The sequence below is a fragment of the Pituophis catenifer genome, unplaced genomic scaffold, assembly GCF_029215685.1.
Source record: "Pituophis catenifer annectens isolate HBS135680 unplaced genomic scaffold, rPitCat1.0.hap2 SCAF_16, whole genome shotgun sequence".
In the NCBI taxonomy this organism is placed as follows: Eukaryota; Metazoa; Chordata; class Lepidosauria; order Squamata; family Colubridae; genus Pituophis; species Pituophis catenifer.
The window spans coordinates 2,268,323-2,294,227 of record NW_027256896.1 but is presented as its reverse complement, the minus strand read 5'-3'; the positions used below and the strand labels follow the sequence as shown (position 1 = coordinate 2,294,227).

General features: G+C 44.1%; 1 protein-coding gene across 1 annotated transcript in view; it reads left to right on the top strand.

Moving 5' to 3' along the window:
- The window catches only part of ARHGAP17 (Rho GTPase activating protein 17), a 74,905-nt gene that overhangs the window by 38,417 nt on the left and 10,583 nt on the right, over window positions 1-25,905 (top strand). Inside the window, 13 exon segments of the mRNA XM_070954825.1 lie at window positions 5,990-6,094; window positions 6,769-6,845; window positions 8,457-8,568; window positions 8,734-8,810; window positions 10,490-10,601; window positions 15,641-15,709; window positions 15,841-15,922; window positions 19,083-19,210; window positions 20,759-20,870; window positions 22,081-22,162; window positions 22,697-22,777; window positions 23,865-23,978; window positions 24,683-24,774. Coding sequence (XP_070810926.1) covers window positions 5,990-6,094; window positions 6,769-6,845; window positions 8,457-8,568; window positions 8,734-8,810; window positions 10,490-10,601; window positions 15,641-15,709; window positions 15,841-15,922; window positions 19,083-19,210; window positions 20,759-20,870; window positions 22,081-22,162; window positions 22,697-22,777; window positions 23,865-23,978; window positions 24,683-24,774 — 1,243 coding nt within the window.

Below are 25,905 nucleotides of genomic sequence, written 5' to 3'. Positions count from 1 at the left end.
AGATTCAGAAAATGCAGACACCTTTATCAAGTCCAAACTTCCATGTGGTCCCTTTCACGCACACGAAAATCTCCAAGATGCATCTAAGGTTCTGCTCAGAACATTCAGCTAAATCTAGTTGAACTTTGGAACGGAAGAGTTGATGGGCAGAGCTTCCTTGATAGTCCTGCCAGTTGTGGTTGCGTGTAGAGGGGGATTTTCTCTCAGATGTTGCTGCAGATTCTGGATATTATCTTTGCTGGCACTCAGGTTTTTCACTCTTTCTTCCAAAAGACTATCAAGGCAGCAACTCCTTCTGGAAAACCTGTCAAGTATTTATCAATCTGGTGCCCCTAACCAGAAATGTGAATAAGCATGCATTTATATTTTTCATATTATCTGAAAAAAATCAGCACTAGAAGCTGTTCCAGCAGCAGTACCAGATATGTGTGTTAGCCTCTGAAAATCTGAGACATATATTTGATAGAATTTTAATTGTTCATTAAAGGATTAATCACTTCTTTATATTTCCTAAGTATTTCCATACAGTAGAAAGAGAAAGCAAGCTTTTTTGAAGACTCTCCACCATCAAGTTCCACACTGTCAATTCTCTCCTGTTTATTCTGTGCATTTATAATTTACTAGATTCCACCTTACAAATTTGGGGATGTCCACTTAAGTGAAAGTGTTAATCTCTTTTCTTTGAATAATGTTACATTTCAGCTTTCCTTCATTTATTTAAGTTAGGTTATGGTCTACCCAAATCAGACGAACAGGGAAAAGATAACAGATTTGTCAATATCCCTATTTAAATATCTGCATTTTTTCTCAAGTCTTCCCTACATTCTCCTATTTTGTTGCCCTGGTAATCCTAAGAAATATTTGGAGGCGTGGAGATGGAGGGAAGCCAGGAATTCTCTCCAACTATTGGCAAATGCTTTTTGCAGGCGTGGCTTTGTTGGTTCTGTGACGCCCAGGTGGAATTGCTTATTCATCCACTTACTGGGCAGAAACTTCCAAGTTTTGTCTTAGGCCCAACTTCACGCGCTGTGCTTTTGCCAAATGTTTCTGTTCTTTGGCATATTCTCCCCAGCGTGTTCATTGTTTCCAGAGTCCTTTCCAACAGAAGGAAGTATGTCATATGTTTCCGTAAATACAGTTAAATGGCTTATTGCTCTCAAACATAATCTCTGCAAACAGCTCTGACTAAGAGGCCTTGGGAGCTGCAAGGGACCCCTTCCCCCAGGCCGACTGGGCTCCCCTTCTTGTTCTTTGACTGTTCCTGACAGCACCTACTCTTTCGTGAATGGAATTGTGCCTCTTTCGGTGACCAGTTCATAATATGGAAGGAATTATTATCATCTTCCTAGCATTATTCCCGCAGTTGCGGGATGCACTTTTTGGATTGACAATTTGCTGGTCTGTGACTGTAATAAGAATTTATTGTCTTGGACTGACAAGCACCATCTTGCACGATCAAATGAGCACCTGGGTCCAGCTGTTTTTCCTGTCTTCATTTATTGTGTCTTGCCATCTTTGCTTTGGCCTTCCACGTAGGCATTTGCCATCTAACAATAATAACATGGAGGGAGTCCCGTAGGAAAATAGATTAAAATAAAAGCATTTGTTCAGCAATAATTTTAAATTATAATTGGAAGCCAAAATAACAGAATTAAGTGATTCTTAACCATAGTGTTTTTTTAAAAAAAATATTCATTCATTTTATTTTGTCAAGCATATATAAGATAACAGATAAGAGTATAAACATGATTTTGAATTCATGAAAAGGATACGAGTAATTGTGGAGTTCCTGGTGCTCTCTGAGCTGGGTCGCTTGCTTACAGGCATTTCATTACCCGACTGGGTATCATCCGTGCTAATCAGTGTGAAGAACATTGTTGTGCCCTGTGTAGAGGGACGGTTGTGTGGAAGAAGGAGCTGGGTTCACTTGAAGTTTCTTCACCAGTGGTGTCCCCTGGTGTTCAACCGAGAGCTGTAGAAGAAGCTGGGCAGGAGGACTCAGTTCTCGCTCCACCTTTGTTGGAGGGGAAAAATGACCGTGAGCCATTTGCTCCCCAGTTGCAGCATTTGGCTCTGCTAGTGGGGGACACACACAAAGCTCCAGTTAGGGAGGAGTCTTGCAAACGGGGCCCAGCCCCACCTCATGACCCACAGCGAGTTTCCTTTTCTGTCTGAGCTGCTTCGCTTCACTGGACCATAGCTAGATTCTTCAGAATAGCCATTCCCCTGGGGGTGCAGTGGCCCTGCAGGTGTGCCGTCTCCTCCCTCTGCTTCTCAGAAAGGACCTACTGGCAGATGGCAGGGCTGGGTCTCCCCATCTCAGCATTATCAAGCAAGGTCATCATTTAGCTCAGGGGTGGGCAACTATAGCAATGGCCTGTCGACTCCCAGAATCCCTGAGAACTGCACAAGTCTTTAAAGTTGCCAGGTTTGGAGACCCTGTTCTAAGACATTTTTTAAAAAAAGACAGCACTTAAAAAGTCTTAAGGGGATTCCTATATTTGCAGCTGAACCATAGTTTTTTCAGGTGTGTTCAAATGAAAATGTTCCAGAAGGCTTCCATTTAACCTTCCCCGCTCATAAAAACATAGCAGGAAAATAAAATGCAATATATATGTGGAGATTCCCAGGCGAACTTGGTGAACATGCTTTAACTTCTCAGACCTTTGGACAAAAGCTCTTTAAGAGAACGTGTGTTGCTTATCAGTTGTGTCTTGCCAATAGCACAGGTTCTTCTACACAAAGATTTTATTGTGTGATTCCTCATACCATGGTTTTTGGTAGACTCCCATGATAAAGGCCAGATTCATGCATCATGGGAAGCCATAATATCATTGGCTGGCATTGATTTTAAAGTAGCATGCTGCAGGAATCCTGCCATGGTTAACTGTGAAGTGTGAAAACAGTTCAGTAATTCACTAAATTAATACAACATGTGAAACCAGCCTGTCTTTTATTTAGAATCCTTTCCTCTTACAGCTTCCATTCCCACCCCACTCCCTCAAGGAAAACTAGGCTGCCAGAGCCATCCATCTGGAAGCGTTCAGCTTCTTAATTAAGAATTATATATAGTTTCAACCCCTCACCTGGCAGTTCTCAAAGTGCAGGTTCCCATGTATATTTTATTTTCCCTTTTTATCTGTAACTTTACGATTTTGATAACTGTTGTCAGCAGTGTCACAACTGCCAGTCCTTTAGCTGATGTTGGCCTTCATATCCATCAAGTTCTTCCCAAGAACTTAAGTGTCGTGTACCAATGGGCTATATATGTGGATCCAAGCACTGGGACATTTTGTAATTGAGATTTTGTGGTGATTTTGTCAATGCACGGATGGTCTAAGTGTTGCCTAAGATATGGCAGCCAGAGTGCTGATGACCACTGGGACCATCACGGTCGGTTTATGCCATCATTTTTCAATTTTGAATACTTTGTGATTTTCTTGTATTCTGCTATCCTCTGGTATTGCCACATCAATTGTCCATTTTCTTCTTTTCAATCACACTTAAATCTAGTGTGTGATGTAAGTCATTCATGGGCTTTGTTGCTATTCACCTTCCCCTCTAACTTTGGTAGAAATTGACCGTGTAATGCTTTTCCTCCAGATGTTTTGGGATTGCACCCAAGAGCCAGAGCACTTTAGCTTCTCCGTTTTCCAGTCATGTCTTTATTATTTCAATATTCATGTTTTGTTTCCTGTACATTCAGTAAGTTCCAATATTTAAAATGCATCATCAATGCTTGTCCTTGGCTCTTTTACATGAACAGGCTATGCATGTGTTTCATTCTTTGACTGTTTGACTTGAAGTAAACATCTGCCTCAATTCTGCAGGGCAGGTATTAATCTATCAATATCACTACAGGGATGTAATGCATTGTGAATAGTCTTTAGCTTGCTTTCTTGCTTTCTTTCCTTCCTTCCTTCCTTCTTTTTTTTTTTTTGGCCCAAACTGTCCAGTTCAGCTTGTGTCCAGTTAATAATTCCAGCAATGTATTGTATTACAGGTATGGCTCAGGTATTGTTAACTTTAATGGTGCTTCCACCATTCAGTTTTATCTTCAGCACTTTTCCCACCCTTTGGATGTATTCTTTACTAATCATATTTTTAACTTGTTCGTAGTTGATGTCATCCAACTGTAAAATGCCCAGATACCTGTAGGCTTTCTTCTGATGGATTGGACATTCAGCATTTCCATCCATTAACGTTTGTGACTTTACCCCAATTTATTGCTATTGTAGCACATTTCTTAGACCAAATTTAATTGCTACACCTGTGCTATAAATGATTGCAGTATTATTATACTATATATTATATGTAATATTGTATTGTTATAGTTTGGCACACAGTCAGCCAATGTTTAGATTGGATTTGGGATCTTTATCTACCTATCAAGTCCTTTCCAAGGCCCTGGAATAGGCAGATGTTGTCTGATGGTGTATCGTCACAGGATATAAGCTGTTCCTAGTGAAGTTATAAACTGTCTTTTGCAATTGACTGATAGTGCTTTTGTCAGTGCCGATCGTATTCAAGGGGTGCTCCAGATGTTTTGGGATTGCGCCCAAGACCAGAACATTTTAGCTCTCCATTTTCTATTATTTTGTCTATTTGTTGATTCCACTAGTTCTTGCCCGCAAGCAAATGGTATTTCTTGCAGACCTTCCAATGCCCCACTCTGTTGTCATGCTCTTGTTTGTGGTCAGTCTGTGCGATCTTCTTCAGCTTCTTTGCAGAAGCAGCATTTGCTGTCTGTTGCTGTCTTCTCAGTTCAGGTTTTGTATGTATTTGTTGATAAAGTTTGGTCCTGTGGAATTAGCCCTTCTGTCTCTTTTTTTCAACTTCCCTGCTCTTTCCTGCCCATTGCCAGTTCTTGCTTTTGCCTGCTTTTTTTTATGTACTGGCCATGTAATATTTTGCCTTGCCATGTATCTTTCCTTCTGTTCTTCATTTGATCTGGACCAGTTTGGTCTCTCCAGTATTCAGTAAGCCTTCATGGCATATTCGCTTCACTGCATCTTCTTCACTGTCCTTCAGAGACTCTTCATCTTCATCATCATCATCATTACCATCATCTTCATCATCTATTCACAACAGTATGAAGTCACCGCTGCCAGTTCTCCAGCTGCATGAAGCTCCCTCCAATAACCTAGGATGTCATAACATGTCAGTGTAGTACAGGGATGTCAAACTTGTCATGTCATGTTGCCATCACTTGACATTTTGTGACATTTTTCCCATTTGTGGAGCGGGGATGGGTATGGCCTGCGCGTGACGCATCCAGGCAGCCAATTTGACACCCCTGACCTAGGATGTCATAACATGTCAGTGTAGTATATTATTATAGTGTACAGATAGTCCTCGACAACGCTTCGTGTAGTGACCATTTGAAGTTACAATGGCACTGAAAAAAGTGAGTTATGACTGTTGCAGCATCCCCATGGTCACATAATTAAAATCCAGCCACTTGGTAATTGATTCATATTTATGACGGTTGCAGTGTCCGGGGTGTGTGTGTGTGTGTGTGTCATGTGATCCCCTTTTGCGACCTTGAATGTATTTTATTCAACGCATGGTGGCGAACCTAATTAATACTCCTGCTCTTATTTTTCTCCCAACAATGACTCTGAGACAGTGAGTGACCCAAAGTCACCCAGCTGGCTTTCATGCCTAAGGAAGGCCTGGAACTCACTTCCTCCTGGCTTCCAGGCCGGCACCTTCATCACTGCACCAAAGTGGCTCTCACCAAATACTTTAAAGTTTTAAATAAAAATGTGAGCATGTGATCTGGTGTAGAACACAGCTCACCCTGCGCATGGTACATAGAACTGAGGAAGGAGCATTAGGTAGCTGCATAACTTGGGGATGAAAGGGAGCAGACTGAAAGGACAGGTAAAAGAGCAGTTACATTTGGGTGTACAGGTAGTCCTCGACTGATAATTCTTCATTTAACGACATGCCTTGCTTTATCCTGCCCCATTTGTTCTCCGGCTAGATTGAGCGGCGTCTTGACAACGTGAGGTCTGTTTGCCACAATTCCTATAAGCGGCTGGTGATGTGTTTGCAAGGACAGTATGGAACTGAGGCTGAAAAGAGACACGTGAGTAGACCTTCCCAGTAGATTTCCCCTCTCCAGCCCCTTCCTGTGCGTCCATGTTTCCTCTCTTCCCCCAGGATGGCAGGATCATCCTTGGTGTTCTTTTTTTTAAATTTATTTACTTCTTTGTATTGCTCTAACATGCAAGAAAGAAGAAGAAGCAACCACAAAATACGAAGCCAAAAATAATGAAAAGAGAAAGAAACCTCTGCGAAGGAAACCTCCGCCATGTCCCAGTTGCTTTGCATGGGCTCTACAGGCCCTCACCCAGGCCCTACAGGCCCTCACCCAGCACAGCCTCTCCTCCGCAGAGCGCCTTCCTTGTCACCAGATAGCGGTTCTGGTCCCTCGTTTCCAATGCACAGAGCAGCTTCGAGAGTCCAGCCGAAAGGCTGCTTTCGTTTGCAGGGCAACCCATGGCTTCCCCAGGAGAGACCGGCAGAGCGTGTCCTTTGCACGCCCCACGTTGATTGTCATACCTACCTTTCTTGAGCTGACGTTTCTCAAAGGCTCTGTCCAGCCATCAGAGCTGAGCTTTCTTTCCTCTTTCCTGCGATTGTCCCCTGATTTCTCCCTCAGGTTGTGCATGTGAGCTGGCAGGTGCCATGTTTCCTCCTGACTCTTAGGAGGTTTGGAAGAGTTACCTTGCTAGGAGCTGTCTTTCTTTTCCTTTTCAGAAGAAACTTCCCCTCACGACTTTCGCTCAGAACATGCAGGAAGGCGCCCAGCAGCTCAGCGAGGAAACACTCCTGGGGTAAGAACTGAACCTCCTTTCGGGATCTGCCCATCATCCTTGGGCTCCTCGCAAATTGAGACACTGCAGTCTCTGAGGGTCAGGCTCACTTTCTCCTTTCTGCCACATAAGCTCTCACCTCACAAAACACAGTTACTGAAGAATCCACAGTATAGTCATGGATGCTTAGGACAAGAAGCTGTTTTCATGGGACTTTTAGCAAAATGGCAAGTGGCTCTAAGCATTGCGTATCCCAAAGACAAGGTGCATAAATCAATCAATCAATCCGAACTGCCTCAAGGCTGTCTTTCATATGGTCACCCCTTTACTTTAAAATGTCCTCTGAGGCCCTTTAGATGCCCCACCAGCAAAGACTGTGGGTGAAAAGGCGGGCAGGGGCTGGCTTACGGGTGGACCTTTCCTCTAGGAATTGGACTGGCGCTCCTTCAGTCACATTGTGGGCCCACTGCTAATAAAGCCTGTCCTGTGTGGTTGGGATTGAAGTTACTGTAAAGTTGCTGCTTATTCACACAGTTTTCCTCCTCTTATTGGTTTTTTATATTGGTTTTTTATACTCTTTTATATTTATTGTTTTAATGTTTTCAATTGTAATTCGTGTTGTGGAGGTTCAGTCCAGCCGGAAAAACAGCTCAGCAGTCATAAGTGAAGAACGTGGCCAGCCCTCAATGCCTCAGGAGTCTTCAGCTTTCTCTTTGCTAAACAGCAGCCCCATTTTCTCTTGTCCCTGTACAGGGAGTCCTCGACTTACAACCACAATTGAGCCCAGAATTTCTGTTGCTAAGCAAGACAGTGGTTAAGTGAGTTTTGCCCCAGTTTAAAACCTTCCTTGCCACAGCTGTTAAGTGAATCACTGCAGTTGTTAACACCATTGTTAAGTGAATCTGGCTTCTCCATTGACTAGGCTTGTCAGAAGGTCACAAAGGGCGATCACATGACCCTGGGACACTGCAACCGTCATAAATGCAAGCCAGTTGCCAAGCATTTTAATTCTGATCGTGTGGCCACAGGGATGCTACAACGGTTATAAGCGTAAGAAATGATCATAAGTCACTTTTTTCAGTGCCTTTGCAACTTCAGTCACTAAATGAACTGTTGTAAGTCAAGAACTACCTGTATATGCAGCAGACCATATTTTTTGCACACTTTTGAAACCCAGAGGGGCAGAAACGGCTTAATCTTTTGTACCTCTACAGCCATTCCCGCGTGATGATTCCAGCCGGAGAGAAACAGCTTGGTTAGCACAGTCTGGATCAGGGGTCTCCAACCTTGGCAACTTTAAGCCTGGAGGACTTCAACTCCCAGAATTCCCCAGCCAGCTTGGTTTGGCTGGCTGGGGAATTCTGGGAGTTGAAGCCGCCAGGCTTAAAGTTGCCAAGGTTAGAGACCCCTGCTCTAAATGGTTCCTTTAACCCTCTCTTAGAGTCTCCTTTTTCCACAGGCACTTGTGAGAATAAAGGCTCTCCCATCCATTCACCCCTTCCTGAGCTGCTTGAGAAATGGTTGGAGAATTGTAACAAGTTAAAATGTGCTTTATTTTGCTGGGGGAATTTTGTTCCTTCCACTCCTTTGGGCAAACCGAATTACGCCTATGATGGTTTTCTTTGTTTGTAGGAAAATGCTGGAGACTTGTGGAGAAGCGGAGAATAAACTTGCAATGGAGCTCTCTCACCACGAGATGCAGGTTGAAAAGGATGTTTTGGAACCACTGAATCAACTCAGCGAGGTAAGCGGCTCCAGCTGTCCCCATCGGTCCTGATCCAGGCCCTACCCGCTTTCTTACCAGGAAGAGTAATAAAAGTAGCAACATTGGGGGGGGGGGGATGTTGGATAAATATAGTGGTTGTATAGTTAGTGTCAAATGTTGGTTTCCTGTTGTCTCTGCTTGCAGACGGAAATCCCCAATATTCAGAAACAGAGGAAGCAGCTTGCTAAACTGGTCCTAGACTGGGACTCTGCAAGAGCTCGGTAAAGTACAATTCTCCTGTTCCTTTTTATGCTCAGGAAGTCTCAGTCCACCTTCCTTGCAAGTACATCTGCTTCAAAGTTGACCTGAGGTGCTCTCTGAGCTTGGCTGGGTTTTTGTTTTGTTTTTTTGCAGATGTTTCATTACCAGGATGGATTCGATTTAAATCAAGTCGATTTAAATCACGATTTAAATAGAGTTTAAATCATAATTTATAAAGAGCAACTGTCATCTCTGTCCCACAGCAGCTCCTCCTCTGACCTGCTGACTCCCCGACAGTCCCAACATTGCAGAATATACAGCCTCATGCTACATAACTAAGCTCCATTTCATGCTGAATAAATTAAATTATTAATGTATCTTAAATAGAAAACTACCATGTTTTCCCAAAAATAAGACCCTGTCTTATATTTTTTGAACCCTGAAATAAGCACTTGGCCTTATTGCCATGCACTCAAAAGCCCAATTGGGCTTATTATCAGGGGATGTCTTATTTTGCAATAGAATGGATCCTCTACTTTCAATAATGTTGTCATGCTTTGAATAGGAGCCCATGTACATCAGGGATAGCGTGGCTTTCTAGGTCCCACATCTATCTAGCATGCAGTTGGCGTGACATGTTTACTTAGTTGGGGTAGCAGACCAGACATCTTCCTTATAAGTTCTGTCTCGAGGATATATTTAGCTCATGGACTCTATTTCTTTACTTCCTGCTTGCCTCTTCATAAGTAGTTTCATTTGAAGATCCTGCTCTGCAAAAGATGCCTCTGCATGTAGAACAAAGATTCACTACGGAAGAACAGGACTTGGGCAGGGTGGGTAGGGTAGGGTAGGGTAGGGTAGGGTAGAATAGAATAGAATAGAATAGAATAGAATAGAATAGAATAGAATAGAATAGAATAGAATAGAATAGAATAGAATAGAATAGAATAGAATAGAATAGAATAGAATAGTATGATTGGACACACAAGGAATTTTTCTTTGGTGCATATGCTCTCAGTGTACATAAAAAGACAAGATACATTTGTCAAGAATCATAAGATACAACACTTAATGATAGTCATAGGGTACAAATAAGAAATCAAATCATACTAAGAAACAATCAATATAAATCGTAAGGATACAAGTAACAAAGTTACAGTCATGCAGTCATAAGTGGGAGGAGATGGGTGATAGGAACGATGAGAAGACTAATAGTAATAGTAATGCAGACTTGGTGAATAGTTTCACAGTGTTGAGGGAAATTTGTTTAGCAGAATGATGACGTTGGGGAAAAAACTATCCTTGTGTCTACTTGTTCTGGTGTGCAGTGCTCTATAGCATCGTTTTGAAGGTAGGAGCTGAAACAGTTTATGTCCAGGATGCGAAGGGTCTGTAAATATTTTCACAGCCCTCTTTTTGACTCGTGCAGTATACAGGTCCTCAGTGGAAGATAGGTTGGTAGCCATTGTTTTTTCTGCAGTTCTAATTATCCTCTGAAGTCTGTGTCTGTTGTGTTGGGTTGCGGAACCAAACCATACAGTTATAAAGGTGCAGATAACAGACTCCATAATTCCTCTGTAGAACTGGATCAGCAGCTCCTTGGGCAGTTTGAGCTTCGGAAGCTTAGGAAGACCATTCATCTTTCATAAGTATTTTCTCCCCTGGAATTCTTTCTGGATGTTTGCTTTCTCTTGTACAGGTGGAACCAGGCCCACAAAACCTCAGCTACTAACTTCCAAGGGCTCCCATCTAAGATAGATTCCCTTAAGGAGGAGATGGATGAAGCTGGAAATAAAGTAGAGCAATGCAAGGTATGTTCTTAAGTGAATTCTTGCTCCAATGTCTGATGGAGAATTGATGGATGCTTGGAGAAGTTTTACATTTCCCTGCCTAGTTAAATGGAGATTCTCAATCATCCAGATCATGGCTGTCCCAAAGGCATTTTTTCCAAAAAGCAGCTGGACTATCTTGAGTTTTTTTTTCCTTTTAAAGCATTTCAAAGGAACTAAAACTTCAAAGGAACTGAAACTTAGAAATGAAGAAGCTTCTTGGAAACATTTTCAAAGGGGAAAAAAAACACCCAAGAAAATCCCGTTGTCTTTGGGGAAAAGCTCCTTTGAGACTCCCTAGTAAAACCACCCAGGACAGAAGGTCGTGATCTTGGTTTTCAGGGGAAATGTCACCCAGAGGATTTTGCACCTGGAGCTTATTTATTGATGTCTTTTATGCCTCTCACAGCAGCCTAACAGGTAAATTTCATTCAGGACAGAGCAAGAGGTTCCTTGCCTTACTAACGCCAGCCCTGGAGGATAACTGTTCTTGGTCTCCCAAGTTCCTCAATCTCAGCAATTTTAAGACTTCTATTCCTAAAACTCCAAACACATCTTAAAGAATGGATGAATTATTTATTCTAAGAATAACGAATCTTAAAGCATTCTGGGAGTTGAAGTCCATGCATCTTAAAGTCGCTGAAGTTGAGAAACCCTGCTCTGGAACTAGTAGGAAGCAGCTTTTCAATCAAGCTGAGTTATACCGCCCTTGAGGGGAGATGGGCAGTCTAGAAACAAACAAAAATACCCCCATTAGCCCTTTTGCTTGCTTGGGTTTGCTGTCCAAAGTTATATTTGAATTGCTGGAATTTGGTGCTCAATTGTCCTCTTAACTTCCTTCAGAGATACTTTTTCATACAGTTCTCCCAGAATTGGACTTGCCCTCAGTTAAGAGTGGCATCGGTCATCTGCTCAGTTTTTACACGTCTCTCCCCAAAAGAGTTCAGGTCAGGCGATGGATGGATCTGTGAAGGCAACAAAGTGGCTCAAAGTCTGCCAAATGTGAATTGCTGGACAAATGCCCCCCCCCTCGATACCAGCGATTCGTTTGGAATCTAAGCAGCTGCAAACATCGCTTGATAATTGGGATCCAGGGAGGGGTAAGAATCTTATAATGACAACCAAGCTGTCCATGGATCATAATTTACCCAATTAACCTTCTCTGAAGCTTGCCAAATATTTACAGCCTTAAGATTAGAAACTACACCCACACCAGTGATCAAGAGGAGATGTCAGCCAATCTCTATGAAACAAAGCCGGTGTTCTTGTGTTTGATTTAACACATTACCATTAAAGTCTCCAATGTATTTCTCCATGAAATGGAGGGTAGACAATCCATTAGTCCAGATGAAGAAAAAAATACAGTGGCTAGCAACAAAGATACAAATGTGAACCATTTTGAATTTTCAATATTTCTGCATAAATATGACCTAGAACATGGTCTATCGTCCACACAGGTCCTAAAACTAGGTAAAGGGAACCCAGATAAACAAATGAGTTAAAAATTTACACCTGTTCATTCATTTCTTGAGGAAAATGATCCAAAGTACGCATTTGTGTATGGCAAAAGTATGTGAGCCTCTAGGATTACCAGTTCATTTGAAGGGGAAGTTAGAGTCAGGTCTTTCAGTCAATGGGATAATAATGAGGTGTGAGTGTGGGAGAGCCTGCCTGCCTTTAGAGAACAGAGTTCTGGATATTCACTATCAAAGTCTGATCTTCACAACATGACTGTATGGAAGTGTGTCATGGTGTAATGGAATGTGAGAATGACCTGGAGGGAAGAAGGGAAGAGTTGCTGCCCAGAGAATGATCAGACGAGGGAGGGAGGGGCAAAGTAGCTTAACCAACAGAGAAAGGGACTTAGGAAGGACCCACCCAAATTGATTGGGCTATAAAAAGAGATGGTAGCAGATTTGTACTTTCAGACTGGCAAGATTCTGTTCATTGTAGCTTTACAATAAAGTAGAATTAGCCCATCTGGTTGTGTTTCCTGCCTGGGTTTACCTGGAAATGGCTGACACCTGGCTTGAACAAAGGAGATTTCTGAGGACCTTTTGAAAGACAGTTGATGCTCACCAGGCTGGAAAAGGTTACAAAATTATTTCCAAAGAGTTTGGACTCCACCAATCCACTGTTGGGCAGATTATGTATAAATAGAGGCAATTCAATACCATTGTTACCCTTCCCAGGAATGGTCAACCAACCAAGATCACACCAAGAACAAGATTGTAATACTCCAGAAGGTCTCAAACCTAGGGTAACCTGTAAGGAACCACCAAAACTGACACGGACACAGCACGGAAACGGCATTGGTCGCTCTGGCGGGCTCGGGATGGTGGTTGTTCCTCCATCCTGGTCCTACTTGACCTCTCAGCGGTTTTTTATACCATCGACCATGGTATCCTACTGCAGCGACTTGTGGGGCTGGGGGTGGGAGGCACTGTGTTACAGTGGTTCTCCTACCTCTTGGGTTGCTTTCAGTTTGTATGGGCAGAGGGCAGAGATCCACCCTGAGGCCTCTAAATTGTGGGGTGCCTCAGGGGTCGGTTCTCTCTCCCCTACTCTTTAACATCTATATGAAGCCACTGGGTGAGATCATTCGTGGCTTTGGGATGAGATCATCAATATGCTGATGATACCCAATTATACATCTCCACCCCAGACCACCCAAGAGATGCCCTTTCCGTGATGTCCGTTGCCTGGAGGCGGTACAGGCCTGGATGGGCAGAAACAGACTCAAACTCAATCCCTCTAAGACTGAGTGGCTGCGGATGCCGGCATCTCGGGTTTCAGAGGCCCCATCACTTTTGATGGATGGGGAAAAACTTGCCCCCATTGATAGGGCTCGCCACTTGGGTGTCCTCCTGGATGTTCAGCTGTCCCTAGAAGACCATCTAATGGCCGTGACCAGGGGGGCCTTCGCACAGGTTCGCCTGGTGCGCCAGTTGCGCCCTTTCCTGGACCGAGATGACCTTCGCACAGTCACTCATGCCCTGGTTACTTCCCGCTTGGATTACTGCAATTCCCTCTACATGGGCCTGCACGCGGAGACTCCAGCTGATCCAGAATGCAGCCGCACGGGTTGTTACGGGAGCCCCTCGTTACTCCCATATAACACCCCTCCTGCGTGAGCTGCACTGGTTACCAGTGGTTCTCCAGGTCCACTTCAGGGTGCTGGTTCTCACCTATAAGGCCCTACATGACTTAGGTCTGGGATATTTGCATGACCTTCTGCCTGCCTGCCTCTCACCATTCTGTTCGCTCACATAGGGCCGCTCTCCTCAGGGTTCCGACGGCGAGCCAATGTCCCCTTGCTGTGCCCAGGGGTAGGGCGTTCTCTGTGGGTGCTCCCACCCTCTGGAATGAATTACCTACTGTGCTCCGGATGGCTCCTGATCTCCGCTCCTTCCGTCGGGACCTGAAGACTTGGCTATTCAAGCAAATAGGCTGACTCTGATTCCGGGTTTTATTATTTATTATTAATTAGTTATTTGGTTTAAAATGGGATTTTATTGTATTTGTTTCTTAACTTGTGTTCACCGCCCTGAGTCCTTCTGGAGAATGGCGGCATATAAATACATGTAATAAATAAATAAATAAATAAATAAATAAATAAATAAATAAATAAATAAATACATACATACATACATACATACATACATACATACATACATACATACCTCTCTTGAACTGGTGAATGTCAGTGTTTATGACACCACCATCAGGAGAATGCTGAACAGCAATGGTGTGTATATCAAGGTTGCAAGGAGAAAGCCATGCCTCTCCAAAAGGATATTGCTGCCCATCTGCAGTTTGCAAAAGACCATGTGGATAATCCAGAAGGCTATTGGAAGAATGTTCTGAAGACGGTTGAGAGCCAAATATACATTTTGGGGTTGAATGAAAAATATTCGTTGAAAGGCAAATCTGTGCATTCCAAGATAAGAATCTTATCCCAACAAATGTGATGGTGGCAGCATCGTGGCTTGGTTCTGGTTTCTGTGTTTGGACCAGGATGACTTTCATCATTGATAGAACTATGAATTCTGAATTGTATTACCAAATCCTAGAGTCAGAGAACTCTGATTTGAAGCTCAAGAGAAAGTGGATCTTGCAACACGACAATGACCCCAAATGTCCAATTGCTATGACCAAAGAACTGTTAAAGCAGAAGAAAGTCAATGTTTTGGAATGGCCGAGTCAAAGTCTCAACCATAATCTCATAGAAATGCTGTGAGGGGGTCTGAAACGGGCAGTTTGAGCAAGGAAGGCGACCAACATCCCTGTTTTATATTACAGAAATACTGAAAATTTAAAGGGGTTCACCAACATTTAAGCATTACTGCATGCTTGCTTTTATCTGATTTTTAATAAAGTATATAGCTTTGTATATACTTTTTGCACAAATTATTTGTATTATGTAAAAATGGTAGAAAGTTTGAAGCCAATATTGAATCAGTTTTCCTGTATTAATTGTATTGGAGGCAGTGGTCTGTGATTATACACATTTAAAATAGGCACATGAGACAATGAATGCAGAAGATGCAGAATTCGTTTTTTCTGAAAGGGAAGTTTAGGGAAGGCCATTGATTCCTGGACCTTATGCTCCTCCGTACGCAGGATGTGGTCATTTTCATGAAGAATACAAAGGATCCAATGGGGTTGTGGTTTGACTCCCTCGTCATGTCCTAACTTCATTGTCCTGGAGGGCTGGTTCAGGATCTGTCTGCCTGTTCAATTTACTCAGCCAGATTTCCGTGCCTGTCCCAGAGGGCTGCTGGCTGAGGCAGCGGTAGGGCGTGTCAAATTTTTCAGCTTTCAATTTCCAAACATTAGGGGTGACATGCCTTGGGGATTGTAAAGATACTTTGGTTACTTTAATATAATTTAGATGTGCCTGGTAAGTAACTACAGAAATAACGTAACTTTTTAACCTTTTGTTTGTTTCATCTGAGGCAGTGTCTTGTGTTGCTAACTTGCATCTTTTTTTTTCTACACCCCTTCTCAAAAATCTCCAGGACCAACTTGCTGCAGATATGTATAACTTCATTTCCAAAGAAGGTGACTATGCAAGGCACTTTGTCTCGGTGAGTAACTGCTCCCTGGGTAGCATACCTTATTCTGGGACATGCATTTTACCTGCTTAATCCTTCTGTCTGTATGCTGTTCTGTTCATTCGGTGCTAACTTTTGTTTTAAAATATGGGTTTTGTTCTCAGTTATTAGAAGCCCAAGCAGATTACCATAGAAAAGCATTAGCAGTCTTAGAAAAGGTGCTCCCTGAAATCCAGGCCCATCAAGGTAAAGTAACTCCATACTCTGCCTCCTGCTTTGCCTGTGCCATCTCTGCACTCTTCCTCCTCCTCCTCCTCCACCTCCCAGTTTACTTCGCCCCCTTTCCGCATGCTGTCCTTCTTGAATGAAAACACGGGAGTTTTCTTAATGATGCTTAATCTTCCCAAATCATCCCTTCCCTTTTGCAGTTGCATCCTTGAAACCCTCACAGTTCCCTCTTAATCCACTAACAAATCCTTAGGAACTCGTCTGAAGCTCCTCCAGAGCATTACTATTCCTTGGACAGGTGAGGCATGACAGCCCACTCCTTGGCCAGTTGCGGAGCCATTGTCTCTCTCCCGGTACCTGGCGCTTTTCCTCAGTCACCTTATTTGGGAATATGTGAAGTCTGCTCTGATCAGCATCTCTTCCCAGAGATGTTGGATCGTAGCCACCTGCTTGCAAACGTTTTTGTGCGGAGCCGTGCCCTTAAAGATTGCACATGAATGCACATGCAAAATAGCCTTCTTCAAACATGGCTCATGGCTGCTGGGAAGGAGGCGCCATTGAGACCTCCCAATGACCAACCTCCAGAACAATTTAGCAGATCCTGCAGGGAAGAGGAGGAGGGGCTGTTTGACCTTGAAAAGGGCTTTCAGTGATAGAGGAATCCCACAAATCCCAATTAACAGCTGGTTAGCTGAGCTACGTTGTCCTAGGAAGGCTGAATCGTTTTTCTATCTGCTTTGTTTGTTTGTTTTTTTTAAATTTATATGCCACCCATCTCACTCTGAGAAGCAACTTTTCCATCATGTAAAATATACTAAAAGCAGTTAACAATAAAAATGGCAACAAATATGAAATCATGTAAAAAATCAAGTAAAATATATAGTATTTAGTTTCTCAAGGTAAATTAGTCATGGCTCTGGCTAATTCGCCTTGAAGCAACATGTATACCGCTAATATTCTAAACTTCAAAAAACAAAACACTCCTTTACAAGCCACCGATGAAGGCCGTAGGTTTCATAAATTTATTATGTGAAGCAGCGTAATGAGGGAGGGAAGTTACCCTAAACAGTGGCAGGTTCTGCCTTCCAGGGATGGACTTTGTGCTCCTTTTGATACTGCCAAGCAACAACTCCCACCCTCTGACCTTACAGTTGTGGCTGCTGGCCTTTGTAGTTCAGCAACCTTAGAAGAGCACCGGTTTTTTTGGTCTTGCTGAGCACCAATGCTGAAGGTTGTGATACAAGCACAGCTTTGCAGAAAGCTCTATTTCAGGGTCTAGTTTATCTCAAGTCATCCGATTTGTTCCATCCCAGCCTATTGGAGAGGTTTAGTTCAGTGCTGCACGGAGCCAGGCGGCCTCTGTGGCACCTTCCAACTCTGCTTCGGAGTGGGCCATCAAGTATTCGCCATTTTTGTCTGGAGGGGGTTGAAGACAAAACAGCTTTGGGGAAGCATCACATGTCTCGGAGAGCTTTCAGACTTCTCCTTTCTAAGTTCTTCCTGAATAACTAACAATCTGCTCAGGCACCTCTGTCTTATTCTTTTGATTTGGAAGAGAAGATAATTGAAATGGTGTTAAATGTACTTAGCAGACTGGAGAGAATTGAAATTATTTGTGTGGGCCATTTGGCAAAACTCAAGTCACTCTCCAGATTGTTTAATTGAGAAAGGTTTATTTATTTATTTATTTATTTACTCACTCTGTGTATAGCTGCCCAATCAGCATGAAGCTCAGGGTAACCTATGCAATTAAAAACAGATTTTTTTTTTAATTGCACCCCAGGAACTTCCAGCAGCTCCGGTCAAAAATAGTCCAAATAGACAGGCATGTGCGCACACACAGATACATACAGACATACACCCTTAACCCAGAGCCTCAGAAGAAGACCTGGGCTTCAGAGCCTTGGGAAAGACCAGCAAAGTTGAAGTCATCCATAATTGAGGGTGGCTGGATTGCCAGCAGTTGAATTACAATATTGCAATGGAAAAAGCTGTTCAACAGCTTTCAAGGAGTCCTGGTGGCACAGTGGTTAGAATGCAGTATTGCAGAAAAACTTCCCACTGCCAGGAGTCATCTGTCAAAAATGGTGTAGGGCAGGGGTGTCAAACTCGTGACGACATGTCGCGTGACATATCACAACTTTTTCCCCCTATGCTAAACTGGGGCTGGGCGTGGCCAGCATGTGACGCCCGCAGGCCGCAAGTTTGACACCCCTGCTTGGGTGGGGGGGTTGGACTAGATGACCTATAAGATCCCTTCCAACTCTGTTAATCTGTTAAAGAGTTTGATCCTGACCAGCTCAAGGCTGACTCAGCCTTCCATCCTTCCGAGGTCGGTAAAACGACCCAGATTATTGGGAGCAAGAGGCTGACTATAAACCACTTAGAGCTGGCCGTAAAGCACTATGAAGTGGTATATAAGTCTAAGTGCTATTGCTATTCCTGATTAGATAGAATTGTCACCATCTCTTTTCCTGGGAGGAAGCTCTGATCACCGAGAAATCACCTTTCCTTTCAAGAATAGCTCACCCTGGCCACATAATTCAACGAGGGGTGGATATTCCTGCCTTAGCTACCTGCTCTCACCCTGTGGCAACCCAACCTGCTTTTAGCATCCCTTGCCACAAAGACCTCAAGGACTGGGAACCATAGCAAGAAAAACCAAGGAAGGTTTACTGCTTAATTAAATTACCTGATAATTGACAGCATGCCTCAATCATTGTTGCAGCCAACATCACTATCTTGTTTTAGTTCTTGGTCCCAAATCACATGTTGTCTAGCAACTGTGTTACATGGGTGTGAATGAATGTTTCTGAAGAACTGCAAAAAATCTTCCTGGGTTGATTATCTGCCATTCGATTTTGCTCCCTAAGCATGGTGGTTGTGGTGGCATTTTGGCCCTGCTAGAAAAGTCCAGCCCCACATAGCAGCCAACTCTTTGTGAGCCAAGAGCCCCGGCCAATCCAGCCACCTCAGCCTGTGTACTTCTGGGTTGATCTGCAGCCTTGGCTTCTGGTTCTTCCCGGGGACAAAATTTAAAGGGCTCTACCATCAAACAGTTCAGATCTTCTTGTATGATGCCTAATGACCGTACTGCAGATCTCTTCCCCCCTCCCCCCCTTCTGGATGGTGGTTTCCCAGTTTTGTGGCTGACTTTTAATTCTGCTTCTCTAACTAGACAAGTGGACTGAAAAACCAGCTTTCGGGACTCCCCTGGAGGAGCACCTCAAGCGTAGCGGCCGAGAAATCGCCGTCCCTATTGAGGCCTGCGTGATGATGCTCTTGGAAACAGGCATGAAGGAGGAGGTGGGTGAGGGGTCCACAGTGTGACTCTTCTCTTTTCCTATGTGGGGCGAGTTTAGCTGCTGGGCTGGAAGAACCCTGCAGTCTTCTCTTGCACATACAAGACGGGCCAAGTCTGGTGGTAGCAGTGCCCTATTTATTTATTTCATCCCATCTTTATTATTTTAAATCCATTTGCCTTCTCAAAAATGGGTGTGGAGCAGAAAGCTGCAGTTCAACATCATATTTTGATATTTAGGAACTTGGTCCCTACCTGTCTATGTTAGGTGTCTTTCAGCCTTGTCCCCAGGACATGCAAGAATGGATGCGCCCCCCCCCCCACCAAGAGCCACAGCACTAGGACTGCCTTCTCGCAGCAATGGTGTGTGAAGGAGCCTACGTTCTGTCTCAGATTTCAGAAAGTTTGGGAACTGTTGACCAATCAGGATTTTAGGGAGAACAGACTTAAACCGCAACAGGAAGGAACATGCAGGATGTCAGAGTTGAGACAGAGTTCACTTGTGAAAAGCTGTCAGCTTTGTAGCATCCATTTGTTCTGGGGGAAAAATATGCTCCTGTTTTGAAGCACAAGTTCTGTTCACAGAATATTACAAGAAGAAATAGGGAAGAGTCACTTAGCTGAGATAGGTTTTCGAGCCGTCTTTTGCCATAATGACCTAAGAAAGACAGAACTCTCTCCCAGTTGATCCTCCTGTGTCCAATTTGCTTAAAGAAATGGCATCATGTTCCATCGGGATCTCGACGGCCCCAGCCCAGCATGTCCCCAAGTGGCGCATGACCTCAGCCAGTGTTGTGGTCTGCCAGTAGCCTGCGGAGCTGGCAACAGAGTCGGACAGTGAGGAGGCTGGGGAGGAACATGGGCCAGTCCTGGAGTCTGGGGAAGGCTCGGACGAGGGCTCTGCGTCAGAGGCAGAGATGAGGCCAAGGCCATCTGGGAGTGATGCACGGACTCCGGAGCCTCCAGCGTCGGACATCAGAGAGGCAGAGGAACAAGAGGAGCGTGTTCCTAGTGTGCGTATGCACAGAGCTGCCAGAAGGCAAGAACAGTTAAAACAAAAGGGACGACTCGGGAGTAAGGCTTGGAGATGATTGGCCCCTCCCATAAGACATAAAGGAAGAGCAAAGGCATGTGGGCTTTTGCAGGAAGCAACGTTGTGGATGGTGTCAGTTTGTACTTTGAAGCTCCGTTTTTGACTCTGTGTTTCCATGTGGCCTTGCCAAGATAATTGCCAATTAGGTCTTTGGCAGCGTGTCAAAGAAGATAAAGGTGGGTGTTTACCAGCCTTAACCGAAGGACTGTGGCAGACTTCTGTTGGACTATTTAGAAACTCTTTGTTAAAATTAAAAAAGGGGGTTTGGGACTAATTGTGTGCTTTTTACTATATCAGGAAGCCTAGGTCAGAACAGCCAAACTGACTCCGGTTTCTTCCCAGATATCTTGCAGCATCAGCATCTTGGAAGAGAGATCTTTTTCTTGAAATGGGGAGTTAAGCAGTGTAGATCCCAGAGGGACTCTGGCTAAGGGAAAGGTGTGTTTCCTGTCCTCCCCAGGGCTTATTCCGCATTGCTGCTGGAGCCTCCAAGCTAAAGAAGCTGAAAGCAGCACTGGACTGCTCCTCCTCGCACCTGGATGAGTTTTACTCAGACCCTCACGCCGTGGCCGGTAAGTGGACCCCAAAAGAAGAGGCATGGCTCTTCTTCATGGCTCTGCACCAGGCTTGGAGGGACTCGGAATCGATTGGAGAGAGTTGTGGGGGGGGGGGAGATACCACTGGGTGGCCATACTTTTTTGATGGCTTCAAAATTGGCTACAACTGAGGTCCTCCCCATTGGTTGTTTTTCTCCATTAGTTTCTGCCCCACTTGCTGAGTTTGTTCCAGATTATTTCTGCTTCTTCCCCAAAAGGTCAGACATTCTAAGGGTTCCCCTGTGTCTATCATACTATTAAATGTATTAAATATGTGGCCTGAAGCATGACTCTGGATGGGGGACACTGATTTCCATCTGTTACCTCTTGTCCTGCTTTCAAATGCTTTGGTGAATAGGTTGAATCCCCCCACTTTCTCTGTGACAGCCCTTCAAATATTGGAACACTATCGTATGGCTCCTAGTCCTCCTCTTTGTTAGACTAGACATTCCTGCAACCTGCATATGTTTTAGCCTAATGATTAGTCCCCTAATCATCTTTGTTGCCTTTCTATGCACTCTTTCTAGAGTCTCAACATCTTTTTTATATCATGATGACTTGACACAATATACCAAGTGTTGTTTTACCAGTACGAAGCAGTACTATCTCTTCACATGATCTTGATACTATCACTCTCTTGATGCAGCCTACGACTGCATTGGCTTTTTTAGCAGCTGCAGCACACGGCTGGCTCATACTTAAGTGGTTGTGCGCAAGGACTTCTAGATTCCTCTCACTGCTGTTGAGCCAAGTGCCACCTATTTAAAATTTAGTTTTCTGCCATTTAAAAATCAAGTGTAAGAGCAAAGAAAAATACACTGCTCAAAAAAATAAAGGGAACACAAGCAGAAGACATCAGAGATCTGAATGAATGAAATAGCCTTATTAAATACTTTGTTCTTTACATACAGTAGTTTATAGTATATTCAACTCCTCTGGGTGGGAGATAGGTGGTCCTCCTGGGTAGCTGCACTGATCATCTTATTGCAAACTCAACAGCTGCTTGGATTCCTTCAGTGGCCAAGACGCTGAGCTTGTCAGTCAGAAAGGTTGGCGGTTCAGTGGTTCGAATCCCTACTATAGGTCTCCTGCGTGAGCAGGGGGTTGGACTTCCAACTCTGTTACTGTTACAGCTGCAGCACCCAGCCTGGTTTGCTTTGACTCTCCCTTCTTCTTTTTGCTTAAGGGGCTCTGAAGTCCTACCTGAGGGAGCTGCCGGAACCACTGATGACCTATGCCCTGTATGAAGAGTGGACCCAGGTTGCAAAGTAAGGCTGGCTTCTCCAAGGATCTCTGGTTTTGCCTTGTCGATGCTTGAAAAGGCTTTGAAAAGTTGTGCTTGAAAATCACTTTCTTGATTTTCTCCTTGAATTTCTTTCACTGTTCTTTTTAAAGCAACGATGTTGTGGTTTCATTTTGTTTCTGGCTTACTGTTGTAAGCTGCACAGAGTAGCCGCACAAAGAGATGGGTTAAAAATAAATAATGATAAGACTTCTGTTTCAAGCTACATTGACCAATTGGTATTTTGTTTTTCTCACACTTCTTATGCATACACGGCGAGATGAGCAGCAAATAAATTTGATAATAATAATAATAATAAAAACAGAGACTACTGTTGCATTATTTTCCTGCAAACTGGTTAATATTTCTAAGCAGATAACGTAGGATCTTCCAGTTTTAGATTTTTCTTCAGGAACAGCAGATAGCAGCTTTGCAAGTAAAGTTCTGTTGCACATGGAAATAAAAATGCAAGCCTATCCCTTTTAGATGAGTTTTAAGAGAATATTTTGTTTTCCCTCAGCATCCAGGACCAGGATAAGAAACTGCAAGACCTGTGGAGGATTTGCCAGAAATTGCCAAAGCCTAACTTGGCCAACTTCAGGTAAGTCAAGCGCTTGAAGGCTTTCCAAATGGATCTGTCTTCTCTCTGGCTTTAAAACTGAGAATTCCAGGATGCAGAAGCTCAAAGAATGTGTTCATTGTAATATTATAACCTCCCTTGGAAATGGAGTTTAAGTTTGCCACGTTTAAGTTTGCAGTACAAACTCTAGTCTAGAGAATGCAAATCATAGAAGCCAGACTGTACCCATTGGCAGTTATGCTCTGGGATGTGAGGCAAGGGTTTGACTTGGAGGTACCTGACGATGTATTTATAATGTTCTAGAAGAGGGGTATCTATTGTGGCAACTTTAAGGCCTGTGGACTTCAACTCCCAGAATTCCCCAGCCAGCCAGGTCTTAAAGTTGCTACGATTGGACAGCCGTCTTCTAGAGGCAGAGCAGGGGCTCTGTTCCTGAGCTGCCAGACACTCCCTGTTTGGCCCAATCCCCAGTGGAATATAAAGGAATCTTACAAATGTAAAGATAGTCCTACCACCTCCAATATGAAGGAAAACCATTTCATTCACTTATGAGAGGTGGCTGCCCAGCCTTTTCATAAAGCTCTCCAGAGATGGTGAACTCAAAACCTCCACCTATGGAACTGTCACTTAGAAAACTTCAATACAGGAGCCTGTAGTACAGTGGACTAAAGCACTGTTATTAACATCTGCTGCTTGCAATTACTGCAAGTTCGAATCTCACCAGGCTCAAGGTTGACTCAGCCTTCCATCCTTTCAAAGGTAGGTGAAATGAGGACCCAGATTGTGGGGGCAATAAGCTGACTTTGACTTCTCTCCGGAGAAGGGCGGCATATAAATTAAAGCAAAAAAATAATAATAATAAGGAGTCCAGTGGATGCTGTTTTCCATGGGGCTCTGAAGTCCCATGAGTAAGCCCTCCAAAGAGTTTCCCACTCTTATTTGTCTGCTCCTGTCCAGGCAAGAATTGAAATTTACATTGCTTTTGTGGAATTTTTGTATCGTATTTCCATCTAGGAGAGTCTGATCTGAATATCTTGGACTTCAGTTTTCCTGTGACCAGCGATGCCTTTGGTTCTCCATAGAGCCTAACACTGATTATTCCTTGCAGGTATTTAATCAAATTCCTTGCAAAACTCGCACAGTATAGTGACGTTAACAAGATGACTCCTAGCAACATTGCCATTGTGCTGGGCCCAAATTTGTTGTGGGCCAAGAATGAAGGGTAAGTGTTGAATTCTAATACTTGAATTGCCAAATCAGCAGACTCAGATCAATCACCACTGGCTGTCCTACTTCTGTTGTCTTTAGCAGCTCTTCTTTGAACTTCAGCCCTTTGAACTTGGCCCGTGGCCAAGGAGCAGCGAATCTTGAATATTTGTAGGGTTATGTTTTTGTCTAGCTTTTGAACGGAAAAGGTCCAGCACAAGCTAAATCACTGCATAAGAAGTCAGCACTGAGTATTTCTGTGCCATTTCTTCGTTTTTGTGCAAGAAAGATTAATAGCATCACAAAGGAGATTTTTATTATTCAGTTCTGCAAGTCCTAAGATTAGTTGAAAATTTGAGCTTGTCGAGGCAATTCATCTCCACAGATTTTCAGAATGCAGGAAGAACCGAGGGGCCAACGGTAACACTTGAGAGTATGCACCCTGTCGCCTAAAAGCAACACAGGGGAAGGCTCTGTCCCATTGTTCTCTGGAAGCCTCAGGCAGCATCTTCAGAAGAGCTTCTCCTGAAAGCTGGGCAAGAGAAGAAGTCCTCAGAGGGAGTGGATTTTAAAACCCTCAGTTGTGCCCAATAAACAGTTGGCAGCCACCTAGACATGCCACCGGGCATCCCTTGACCCCGGTGAGCAGGATTGATTCGATCTCATCAGCTTCCTTGATTGCTGAGAACATCTTTAAAGCCACTGGTCTTCTCTCCCCAGCTCTCTTGCAGAAATGGCAGCAGCAACTTCAGTCCATGTGGTGGCCGTTGTTGAACCCATCATCCAGCACGCTACCTGGTTCTTTCCTGAAGGTAAAGAAAGCATTTTTCCTTCTCAGTGCGTAATCCCAATTATTCTTCCTAGGAGAGCTGGTAGGCTAATGGTAGGAAAACTGAGTCAATTTTGAGCCTGTCAGGATCGAGCCCCAGCCTGTGGGCAGAGTCAGCATGCAATACTATATTTTAACCACTGTGCCACCAGGACTGTAAGGTGACTAGGTAGCCTACAAGGTTTAAAACAAGCAGAAAAATAATTAAAATATTAAAACTACACAGATTAAGATTTTGACTCTCAACTGAAACCAGAACTAAGAGGCGGGCAGGACAAGTTCTTCTTAGCCTGTCAGCCACCTCCAGCGGTGAGCACACACATCCCCACATGGCCCCAGGCCAACCAGCAAAACAAGTTTTAATTCCTTCCAGAAGGCCAAAAGAGAGGGGGCAGTTCTCACCTCCAGTGGTGGAGTGTTCCACAGGGATGGGGCCACAGCAGAATAAACACTTCTTGAAGCCGCTGCTGGAGTCCCTTAGTAGACGGGATCTGTAGCAGGTCTCTTTTGGTGGCGAGAGTGGGGCAGGCTTGTCCCATTGTGGAAAGGTGGTTCCTCAGATACCCTGGACCCAGGCCATGTAGGGCTTTTAAGGTGACAACGAACATCTTGAATTAGGTCCAGAAGCAAACCTGTAACCAATGCAGCTTGTGCATTGCTACATGTGCATCACTAGCGACTCCGGGACTGTGTGTGCTGCTGCATTCCCATTGGGTTGTATTGCTTTGTGTGACTCTTTTAATCTGAAAAGGGAAATGAAAATGAATTTACTTTAAATACTTGCAAGCAGAAGCCATAAGGTAGGGATGTCAAACTCAAGGCCCGGGGGCCTAATCCGGCCCGCAGGGGGCTTAGATCTGGCCTGCGGGCCACCCTGGAAACAGCAGAGGACTGGCCTGTGGTGCCTCTGCCAGTGAAAATGGAGCTCAGGAGGGCAGCCTTCCCGAGCTCCATTTTCATTGGCAGAGGGTTGCAGGAGGCCGTCGCAGCTGAAAACTGAGCTCGAGAGCCCGTTTCCGCTAGCAGAGCACTCAGGCCCCCCACAGGCGCCCCTGACATGAGTGACGTCGAGCTAGCCACGCCCCCATTCCGGCCCCCCAAGGTCAAACAGAAC